The following is a 12,650-nucleotide window of genomic DNA, read 5'->3' on the forward strand; positions in this document are numbered from 1 at the left end:
CTTTCAGCCCAGCGTTTCTCATGATGTACTCTGCATAGAAGTTAAATAAGCAGGGTAACAATATACAGCCTTGACGTACTCCTTTTCCTATTTGGAACCAGTCTGTTGCTCCATGTCCACTTCTAACTGTTGCCTCCTGACCTGCATATAGGTTTCTCAAGAGGCAGGTCAGGTGGTCTGGTATTCCCATCTCTTTCAGAATTTTCCACAGTTTATTATGATCCACACAGTCAAAGGCTTTGGCATAGTCAATAAAGCAGAAATAGATGTTTTTCTGGAACTCTTTTGCTTTTTCCATGATCCAACGGATGTTGGCAATTTGATCTCTGGTTCCTCTGCCTTTTCTAAAACCAGCTTGAACATCTGGAACTTCATAGTTCACGTACTGCTGAAACCTGGCTTGGAGAATTTTGAGCATTACTTTACTGGCGTGTGAGATGAGTGCAATTGTGCGGTATTTTGAGCATTCTTTGGCATAATATTTCATTGTGTGTGTCACACACACACACACACACACACACACAGTGAAATATTATTCTGACAAAAAAGAGGGAAATTCTGCCACTTACAGTAACATTGATGGGCCTAGACAATATTATGATTTTGAAGTAAGTCAGACAAATATAAATCTCTACATGATATCAGTTATATGTAAAATCCCCCTAAAATTGACACAAATGAATGTATATTGAATACAGAAAGAGATACGCACATATATTATAGAAAACAAACCTGTGGTTACTAAAAATGAGAGGAAAGGAGGGAAGGACAAATTAGGGGTATGGGATTAACAGATACAAACTACTGTTAATAAAATGGACAAGTAGCAAGGATACATTTTATAGCACAGAGGATCACAGCCATTATCTTGTAATACTTAGAGTATTGTCTAAAAAAATACTGAATCATCATGCTGTACATCTGTAACTAATATAATAAGTCTATACTTCAATATAAAGAAATTAATTTTATCATAGAAAAATAAATTTCTGTCATAAGAGAAAGAGTACCTATTAACAGTTAAGGAAACTCTGATGAAAGGCTTATATCCCATAAGGCAATAGTAAAAAAAAAAGGTATCAGAAAATTTATATTACTTTATTTATAAAAATTAGCTTTAGATGTACACATTTCAATATGGCTTTAATACTGCCCTCACAATTTAGAGGGTGTTAAGAGTAATTAATTTGCTTCTGTTACCTTTCATAGCATCCATGCCTCCTACAGCATAAAGTGCTCCCACAGTTGATTTTCTAGGCCTTGTCCTAGGACTTTGCATCATGGGTCTTCTCTCAGGTAAGAGATGATACTTCATAGCTTCCATCAGGAGTTTCTGACATTCAAGATCACCGGTAAACATGGAGCTGTTTTCAAGATCTGCCAGTAACTAAAAAGTAATGATGCATGGTATATGAAGTAAAGAGCAGATCATTAGAAGTAACATTTCCATTTATATAATTTTGCAGGAAACTCAAGCTAATTCTAATGTATGTGTTATTATTTAATATTTTAAGTTACTTAAGTAACATATTTTATGACTAAAAGCCTCATGGTAGCAACTAATTTATTAATGAAAATTTATTTGACATATCATTCCTCATTTGAATATGTATTTTGCATACAATCTCCAGGAGTAAAAGTGAAAAAGCACTCATAAAATGTGTTACTGAAAGTGAAGTAAATGGCTATGTCTGTACAAAGCAAGCATCTCCTGTCCTACTGCATGTAGCTAGAGAAACAATCAAATTTGTGGTTGATTTAAGGGAAGTAGAGCAAACATGAACAATTAAAGTAATATTACCATGGGGGCTGCATCTTTATCATCAAATCAAAGCACAAAGCAGGTGTTTTTTATCTATATATGTACATGTATTCACAGGTGAAGTACATGTATTAGTAATTAGGTGATTCATTGTCAGTACTATATGACATCAATCTTTTCTAACCAATGTTGCCTGACAGATAATATGACCCCAATTGAATGAAATAAAATCTAGGTAAAGTATTCTTCCTGAGACTAGTTGAGGAGAAGTTACGAGCCTTTTTAGAATTTTTCCAAGGGTCATTTAGATTGATTCTTAGAAGTCTGAAGTCCACATCATCTATCATAGGACATTGTCAGCAACAGCAATCAGGTTGCTGGAAAGGAGGTACTAATCTTTCCCCATAAAACTTCCCTGAAGTTTCCTGTGCTGCACTGGTTAACCTAAGCTCTGTTCTCACCCCACTTGTTATCTCTGATGGATCACTGTTTTGACTTGGCTGGTGAGATTCCAGGTACCTCCTTTATGAAGTATAAAATTAAGGGCTTCTGAACCTGTACACCAGTGCACCTCAAATTTTTAAGAGTCATCTGAAAAGCTTGCTAAAATAAAGATTCCTTGGCTTCAGCTGCATAAATTGTTTCAGTAGGTTTGTGGTGGGGGCCTGAGAAGCTGAGTTTCAAACAAGCTTCCAGTCTTAAGAGTAAATATATACTGGGAGTTCCAAAGATGGCAGAGAATAAAGACTCTGAACTCATCTCTTCTCCTGGGCACATGAAAATTACAACTATTTCCAGGATAACTATTGATTTTAAAAAAAGACCAGAATCTACCAGAAAAGATCATTTACAACTAAAGATGTAAAGACGGAACCACAAGTTAGGTAGGAGAGATAGAATCTTGGTACAGTCAAGACCCAGAATCCTCGGGTGGCTGACCCACAAACAGGAGAATAATTACAACCCCTCAAAAGAGCGAGGGTTCTAAGCCCCACACTGGGCTCCCTAGTCCAGGTGTCCTGTACCAGGAAGACTCCAGACTATTTAGCTTTGAAGGTCAGCAAGGTTTATATTCAGGAGACTCAGAGGGCTGTGGGAAATAGTGACTCTATACTTAAAGGGAACACACAAAATTTCACATGGTTTGGGATCCAAGGAAAAAACAGGAACTTGAAAGGAGACAGGGTAAGAGCTACCAGCTGATTTTAGAGTCACCAGGAAAGGCAATAGATAGCTCACCTTAGAATCAGACATGGGCAGCAACCATTGTGGGAGTTCATTCTACCATGTGGACACTGGTCCTAGCAAGGGCCATTTTGGAAACTTCCCTTTAGCTTAATAGCAGCCAGACTTGCCCCTATCCAATAGACTACAGGCACTAATCCTGGGATGCCTCAGGTGAAACAACTAACTGAGAAGAGACATAAGCCTACTCACCCGAAGATGTGGTGTATACACACACACACTGGAATACTACTCAGCCATTAAAAAAATTCCCATTTGCAAGAACATGGATGGTCCTGGAGTGTGTTGTGCTCAGTTTATATATATATAAAATCTGCCATACACTTGAAACTAACATAGCATTGTTATGTATTTCAATAAAAGTTGATTACTGACTATAATGATGCTCTAGTGCATCTGAAACTCTTTAATATGGTTTCAATCATAGCAGTTAATTGCTCATGTTAGTTAGTAGTTTTTATTCAGAATCTAACTCCTTCCTAGAGTCTCCTCTGGGATGTTACTGTAATAATTACTATCACCTTTCCTAGAAGGTGGTAGGAAAAGAAAAAGAGTTAGCTTTAGTCATTTCCCCTGCTTGTTACAAGCGCTGTTTGGTGAGAGAAAACTGAAACTAACGAGTATGCTAAAGTTTGGAGATTATTTGTAGGTCTTTTATTAAACTTTCTTTCCCCTCTCTCTTATCATTATTAATATTGCTAACTGAAGGCTGTATTTGTCCTTTTGTGAAACAAATCCTGCACTAGAAATTCCATATAAAACAGATAAATGAAGTCACTCAGTCATGTCCGACTCTTTGCGACCCCATGGACTGTAGCCTACCAGGCTCCTCTGTCCATGGGATTTTCCAGGCAATAGTACTGGAGTGGATTGCAATTTCCTTCTCCAGCAGATCTTCCTGACCCAGGGATCGAACCCAGGTCTCCCACATTGTAGACAGATGCTTTACCGTCTGAGCCACCAGGGAAGTAAGGAATAGATTAATGTCCAGCTGTCATTTAGAATTATAATTTCCATTACCTGAGTAAGTTTCCATACCTGTGGTGGAAGTAACGGCAATCTGATGTAAGAAAGCAGCATTGCTAGGTCTTGTTGCCTAGCCTGCACATCATGCCCCACCCACAGCATTAGAGCATGGAAAATGGTTTCTTCATCAGGCACATTAATGTCATCACTGCACAAAAGTTTTGAAATCTCATTAGCTGGAAGGAGGAGGAATTCTTGGTTCTGTATTACCTCGATGAAGTGTTCCTAGAAAAGAGAGATCTACTGAAATTTTGTGCTTTAACTTCTTAACAAAATAAGTTTATCAAAGCATTTTACTTTGTTAAACTTCAGAAAAAGTCAGAGAGATAGATATATGCATTTATAAAAAATAGATGCTATTGCTGCCCATGAGAGGGGGGTCGGATGTGTCCTCTGAAGCTGAGGAATCAAAGAAGGCCTGGGAGAGGCTGTGCATTTGAGGGGGCAACATACTGAATTATTTCATGATGAAAAAAAGAGGTCAATTAAAAACTCCTTCCTCTTGTGAAAAAACACGATCTATTAATCAAGGCAAAGGTATATTTTATAATGAATAAAGATCTACAAGTTAAGGTTTATCTGAAAGTGACTCTTATGGAATTGTTTGTTGAGGGATAGATAGTGGGGCTATCTTTCAATTTTTATATATTTTACCTTAATTCTCCCTTCTGTCATTTGTGCTGTATTTCTGTCAAGTATCAAATCTCAGGCAGTTATGTTTCAACTTTTAAAATCAAAACATTATTATGTTTTTTCTATTTATAATATTATATATATTTATTTGACAACACAATTACCATTTCGAATATTTTTCATAGTGACGATTTTAAGTTTAAATTCAGTAAAATATACTTTTGAAATTGATATAAAGGAATATTCTTATCTCATTATTTTGCATTTAGCTGTTTAGTTGGTAACTTATATTGCCTAGTACACTGATATTTTGGAAGCAGCTTAAGACAGCCTCTTTATAACTGGGGGATCTGGATAAACCAGATCACTCTTTCATCTCCATTCTGAGTTTAGTCATTGTGGGAGGTGAGACTTCTGCCAATGAACCATTCATCCCCTTGAGTTTATTCATTGTGAAACTCAGTTAACCTAATAACAAAATTCTTCATACACCAGTCATCAAGCTTGATAGTCCCATCAGGAGGCTCTAAGACCATAAATTCCAAGTTGACTTGCCTTTTTTGACAAAGAGCCTCCTTGTGACTAAGACAAGCACCAGGGGGAGAACTGTTGAATTTACTATAGCAGATGTTCCTTGTTGAAAACCCTCTCACCTATAGCAAAGTGGTGAAGTTAGTACTAAAATACTAATAGTATTAGTAACTAGTAATTAATTAGTAACTAATACTAATAGTATTAGTACTAATGATTCATTACATTTGTACAGCATTTCACACTTTAAAAATTTCTTTTATAAACATTAAGTCACACCAATGCAATCTTGTGGAAAGTGTAATTAAACAGGCTGTGAATTGGTTTGATCTCCTGCACAGTAAATGGCTAAGCGTGGACTCACATCTATGCCTTCGGGTCTACTTCATTTTATTTGATACTGCAACTGACTTTCATAAATGACATAATTTTTATGAAAGGGTTAAGAAAAAGATAAAACACTCCAAAACTTATGGCTACCTATTATTGATAGTGTATGTAAACTTTGAAGCTGTATAACTGTTATGCATGATCCCATATCTCGTTCTCCTATTTACTGTCTGATGAAAGAAAATAAAAATAGAGAGAGAGAGGAAAAAAAGCAGAAGATTAGCCTAGCATGTAAAACCTTAATGGCTAATTAAATTATATACATATGGCACTGAAATATCCAGTACTATAAAACAGATACTTAGTCAAGCTTAAAGATTAATTTTAAATTGATTTATTTTACTCCTAATTTCAAGGTAAATGCTTTCTTCTAATCACCTTCCCAAGTGTCTTTTGTGTGTGTGCCCTTGATTTGGTATTCATCTTTTAAAATCCACAATTATGTTGTGTAAAATAATATTAAATGAATATAGCCTATTTCCTGAATGTTTCATCAATGCAGACTACTATTTATATGACTGTGATAGTCAATTTTATGTGTCAACTTGACTCAGCCCTGGAGTCTTCTGGCCAAACATTATTCTAGGTGTGTCTGTGAAGATATTTCTGGATGAGGCCCACTCACATTAGATAAGACAATCTGTTTATTCAGTCTATGGTTCAAATGACTAAATTCTTAGAGATCAACATTATTCTTAGACATTAAAGTTATTTGCATTTTATACTATCAATACAGTATTATTAAAGCATTATTATAGCATGATCTTGGCATATTTTACCAAATTTATAATAGATACTAAAATAACTAAAGAGAGCTTAAAGGGGACAACATTGTTGCATTTTTATGTACATCCTGCTTTAGCATTCAGTTTCAGTCACATAATAGGAAAAGGAAGACAAGTCCATTTTGAGCAACAAAAATAATTCAAGCTGTTTATCAGAATGTGTTTTGTCAGCAAGAGTAAGATACCAGACAGGAAACTGTTAATACATAGTTCAAGAATTTAAGTAATTTAACAGGAAGTTCTCATGTTTGGCTTTTGTAGTAGGATTAACCTTTGAACTGCTGTTCTATAATTTATATGGCATCTCTATTTAGGACACATGAATATAAATAGCGTAATTAAATAACATGTTAAAATGTCAATCCATTATAATATGGTATCATTTCAGGAACATGTTTAAAACTTCAAATATTGAAAAATGACCAAGGGTGGGAAGAACAGAGGCGAAGTTTTACAAGAACTTTTTTAGAGAATCTAAATATTGCAAGTTTGAAAATTTTGAGGTCTATATAAAACTCTAGAAATACTTTTTAATTATATATATCTCAATTATGGGATTGTAATATTAATTTTATTGTTGCTTTTAGCTGTGATTCTTTATTGTTCACTTTTATGTACTAGTCTTTTATTTTTGAATCTTAAATAAATGTAGCTATTTTCTTAGCTTGAAATTTTATCTTTTAATTTGATTTAGCATGAATGGTAAGGATTTATCTAATATCCTCTGTCTACTTGTCTCCCTACAGATAATCTATATTTCATGTCACTGTCACTTGACTGAATAAAGGTAGTCTTATCCAATGCAACTTTTATAGAATTAACACTAAACATGTTGATTTAGTTTATTGTAACTACTAGTAGAATTGAGAGGGACTTTAAGTTAATTAAGGAATTGAACTGTGAATTGTTTTAAACCAAAATACATATTTTAATTGGAAAATAATAAGTCCATTCAATAGAATGGTCTGACTTACTAATTTTGACAGTTCTAAAGCTCCTCCAGTTAACACTAAGCCATTAATATTTCCTTTTTATATACTGAATGATATCTAAATTTCATTAGAAACAATAATTTGTACAACTTTATGAAATTCTAATAATATAAAAACATCAGGGAAATTATTAGTCTTATTACTGTGGATTCTACTTGAAATATATACTTGTCCAGTTTAATTACTGCTGATATTTTCACTTCTCAAAGTTCTGAGGTTTAATTAAATCTTTTTAGCTTAAAAAATGTGAAATTTGTTTGTATACAGATCAACCAGACCAATATTTTTAGCTAATATTTACTATGTGTAAGTAATTTGAAAATTATATAAATCTATAATGCTTTTTAATGTTATCCCAACATTATAATCTTTACCTTGGAATGGTTCTAAACACACATATCAGTAAACATTTCATTAGGTTAGATATTGTGTTGCTGCTAAGTTGCTGCTAAGTCGCTTCAGTCATGTTCGACTCTGTGCGACCCCATAGACGGCAGCCCACCAGGCTCCCCCGTCCCTGGGATTCTCCAGGCAAGAACACTGGAGTGGGTTGCCATTTCCTTCTCCAATGCATGAAAGTGAAAAGTGAAAGTGAAGTCGCTCAGTCGTCTCCGACTCTTAGCGACCCCATGGACTGCAGCCTTCCAGGCTCCTCCGTCCATGGGATTTTCCAGGCAAGAGTACTGGAGTGCGGTGCCATTGCCTTCTCCGTAAACATTGTGTTAATATATTATAAATACAACATGAATCAATTGATTTTACCATTGTGTATCTATGCGCCACATTTAGGAGCTTTGTACAGCCTTGGGCATCTCCAAATGATCGAATCCCTAAGCAGTTTGAAGGGTGGAGTTGCTTTATAAGAAAATTGGAGCAGACTTCAATGACTTGAGTCAGCTGCAGGAGACAAGCTGCAGCCAGCAAACTTTCAATAGTATCTTCTTTCAATTGCAGGACACCTAGATTGTTTGAAAAGTTAAAAAATGATTATATATTCCATAAAAAAGACACAAATATGCTAGAGAGCTAAAATGTTCAATTTATCTCATTAATAGGGCTATTTTTTTCTAGCGTACAGTGACTGTTTAGGGAATGCCATTTGAGGTGAATATATGCAAGTGAGTCTGTACAAACACTAATGAGATGGCTGAAAGGAGCAAGATTATGAAAAACAACTGGAGCAAAAGACCTGTGAGTACCATCGTTGCAAAGAACAGCAATTTCTTGTTTATATACCATCTTAGACCTGTATATAAATCTAATATCAAATATTGTCTACACTAGGACTCAAGAAACTTTATGATATATTACATAAGGATCATGGGGCTTCCCTGGTGGCTCAGATGGTAAAGCATCTACTTGCAATGTGGGAGACCTGGGTTCAATCTCTGGGTTGGGAAGATCCCCTGGAGAAGGACATGGCAACCCATTCAAGTACGCTTGCCTGGAGAATCCCATGGATGGAGGAGCCTGGCGGACTACAATCCACGGGGTGGCAAAGAGTCGGACATGACTGAGATACTTAACTTTCACTTTCACATAAGGATCATGATGGGCTATACAGGTAACTGTCATTTGTGTGGGAAAATGTCTTGGTATATATGAACATTAAGCTTATATGTCAATTTTTTTTGCATCTGCATTTATTAGCTGATTAGGGTGACTTTGCTCAAATATTATGCCTGGAATTAATCACTAGCACTTCTTTAAAAGAAAGAAAATACTGCCAAGTGTCCTCAGATAAAGAACTGCTTATATGATTATTTTCTTAGGTATAAAAACAGATTCAGCTAAAATATCCATAAAGATTTTTAAAAATCAAGATCAGAGCAATTTAAGCTGTTTAATTTTTATTGATGCATCATTATTTTTAAGCAAGAGTTACTGATAAATCATTGTAAATATATTATTTTGATAAGTTATATTTCTATATTTTTGTTTTAGCCTCACTTAGAGAAGTTGTAAAGAATATTTCATATGGGTTATATAAACTATGACGGAGAAGGCAATGGCACCCCACTCCAGTACTCTTGCCTGGAAAATCCTATGGACGGAGGAGCCTGGTAGGCTGCAGTCCATGGGGTCGCTGAGAGTTGGACACGACTCAGTGACTTCACTTTCACTTTTCACTTTCATGCATTGGAGAAGGAAATGGCAACCCACTCCAGTGTTCTTGCCTGGAGAATCTCAGGGACGGGGGAGCCTGGTGGGCTGCCATCTATGGGGTCGCACAGAGTCGGACACAACTGAGGCGATTTGGCAGCATATAAACTATGAATTATTATTTTATAATTTTGCTTTCTAAAATACCATAATATAGATTCTATCTAATTGCATAAGTATAAAATAGAATATTACAGTATTTGGTTCAGCCTTTAAAATATGTTGTAAAGGGATCCAGTCCGTTAGCAGACTTTCATGTATTGTTTCCTATCTGGATTTTGAAAGGAGAGCCCTGCCTCTATCTCATAAAACTCAGAAGTACAAACTACTCTCCAAATCAGGTATAAAGTTTCACCTGTCATAGACATTGAAACTTGGCCTGGTTATGAAGAATGATATTCATTTCTCAATGAGTGAAACCATAAAACCCATAGAAGAAAACAGCATAAAAGCTCCTTGATCTTGACAATAATTTCCTGGGTAAGAGACCATAAGCACAGGGGGAAAAGCTAAAACAAACAAGTGACACTACATCAAACTAGAGAACTTCTCCCCAGCAAAGATACAAAAATAAATTGAGAAGAAACTTGCAGAATGAGAGAAAATATCTGCAACTCAATAGCACAAAAGCAAATAATACAATTAAAAATGGACAAAGAATCTGGATAGACATTTTTTCCCCCAAAGAAGACATACAAATAACAAACAGATACGTTAAAAGATGCTTAACATCACTAATCATCAGGGAAATGCAAATCAAAACCACAATGAGATATCACCTCACACCTGTTAGAATGGCTGTTATCAAAATGAGAGGAGACAGTTAATGTTGGTGAGGCTTTGGAGAAAAGAGAACCCATGTACATTGTTGGTGAAAATATAAATTGGGTCAACCATTATGGTAAACAGTAAGAAGGCTCTTTAAAAAAAAAAATTAAAGATTAGAACTACCATCAGTTCAGTTCAGTTCAGTCGCTTAGTCATGTCCATCTCTGTGACCACATGGACTGCAGCACACCAGGCCTCCCTCTCCATCACCAACTCCTAGAGCTTACTCAAACTCATGTCCACTGTGTTGGTGATGCCATCCAACCATCTCATCCTCTGTCATCTCCTTCTGCTCTCACCTTCAATCTTTCCCAGCATCAGGGTCTTTTCAAATGAGTCAGTTCTTCACATCAGGTGGCCAAAGAACTACCATGGGGTCCAGTAATTCCACTCCAAAGGAAAGGAAAACTGGATCTTAAAGGGGTAGCTGCTCTCCCATGTTTTGTTGTTTTTCTTTAGTCACTAAATCGTTAGTGACTCTTTGCAACCCCATGAACTGCTATGTTTGTTTGGCATTATTCATGAAATATGGAAATAACTTAAATGTCCATTGACAGATTAGTGAATTAATACAATGTGATACACACACTCAAGAATAATATTCAACCATGAGAAAGATGGAAATTCTGCCATTTGTGACAACATGGATAAAACTGGAGAGCATTATGCTGACTGAAATAAGATAAAGAAAGAAAAATACTATATGGTATCACTTGTATATGAAATAGAGGCATGAAGGGAAGATGGGGAAAAGTAGATTGATGGGTACAAACTTTCAGTTATAACAAGTTCTAGGATATGAAGTACAGCATGGTGATTATAGTTAATAGTATTGTACTGGGTACTGCAGGCTTCCCAGGTGTTGCTAGTGGTAAAGAATCCATCAGACAATGCAGGAGACATAGAATATGAAGGTTTGATCCCTGGATCATGAAGATCCCCTGGAAGGGGGCACACAGCCCACTCCAGTATTCTTGCCTGGAGAATCCCAGGGACAAGAGGAGCCTGGCCGGCTGCAGTCCCTAGGGTTGCAAAGAGTTAGACACAACTGAAGCAACATAGCATTGGCTACTCATACTTGAAAGTTGCTAAAAGTGTATATTAAGTGGTCTCACCAACAAAACAACAGAAAAAGTGTTAACTATATGAGATGTGTGAATTACCTTGATCTTGATAATCATTCCACTATATGTGTATGTATGTATATGTGTTAGGTCCATATCATTTCTGTCCTTAATTGAGCCCATCATTCTTGAAGAGATCTCTAGTCTATTTCAAGAAAGATGGGCTCAATAAAGGACAGAAATGGTATGGACCTAACAGAAGAAGAAGATATTTAGAGGAGGTGGCAAGAATACACAGAAGAACTGTACAAAAAAGATCTTCATGACTAAGATAACCATGATGGTCTGATCACTCACCTAGAGGCAGACATCCTGGAATGTGAAGTCAAGTGGGCCTTAGGAAGTATCATTATGAACAAAGCTGGTAGAGGTGATGGAATTCCAGTTGAGCTATTTCAAATCCTGAAAGACGATACTGGGAAAGTGCTGCACTCAATATGCCAGCAAATTTGGAAAACTCACCAGTGGCCACAGGACTGGAAAAGGTCAGTTTTCATTCCAGTCCCAAAGAAAGGCAATGTCAAGGAATGCTCAAACTACTGCACAATTACACTCATCTCACAGGCTAACAAAGTAATGCTCAAAATGCTCCAAGCCAGGCTTCAGCAATACATGAACTGAGAACTTCCAGATGTTCAAGCTGGTTTTAGAAAAAGCAGAAGAACCAGAGATCAAATTGCCAACATCTGCTGGACCATCGAAAAAGCAAGATAGTTCCAGAAAAGCATCTATATCTACTTTATTGACTATGCCAAAGCCTTTGACTGTATGGATCACAATAAACTGTGGAGGATTCTGAAAGAGAAGGGAATACCAGACACCCTGACCTGCCTCTTGAGAAACCTGTGTGCAGGTCAGGAAGCAACAGTTAGAACTGGACATGGACCAACAGACTGCTCCCAAATAGGAAAATGAGTACATCAAGGCTGTATATTGTCACTCTGCTTATTTAACTTATATGCACAATACATCATGAGAAACGCTGGTCTGGATGAAAGCACAAGCTGGAATCAAGATTGCCAGGAGAACTATCAATAACTTCAGATATGCAGATGACACCACCCTTATGGCAGAAAGTGAAGAAAACCTAAATAGCCTGTTGATGAAAGTGAAAGAGAAGAGTGAAAAAGTTGGCTTAAAACTCAACATTCAGAAACTAAGATCATAGCAT

General features: G+C 36.3%; 1 protein-coding gene across 2 annotated transcripts in view; it reads right to left on the minus strand.

Annotated features, from left to right (window-relative positions):
• Window positions 1-12,650, minus strand: part of KLHL4 (kelch like family member 4) — a 136,336-nt gene that overhangs the window by 39,481 nt on the left and 84,205 nt on the right. For both annotated transcript variants that reach the window (XM_070290871.1, XM_070290872.1), the window contains exons 4-6: window positions 8,127-8,323; window positions 4,046-4,258; window positions 1,201-1,387 (exon numbers count right to left, since the gene is read on the minus strand). In XM_070290871.1, coding sequence (XP_070146972.1) covers window positions 1,201-1,387; window positions 4,046-4,258; window positions 8,127-8,323 — 597 coding nt within the window. The remainder of the gene's footprint in view (window positions 1-1,200; window positions 1,388-4,045; window positions 4,259-8,126; window positions 8,324-12,650) is intronic.

The sequence above is a fragment of the Ovis canadensis genome, chromosome X, assembly GCF_042477335.2.
Source record: "Ovis canadensis isolate MfBH-ARS-UI-01 breed Bighorn chromosome X, ARS-UI_OviCan_v2, whole genome shotgun sequence".
Lineage (NCBI taxonomy): Eukaryota > Metazoa > Chordata > Mammalia > Artiodactyla > Bovidae > Ovis > Ovis canadensis.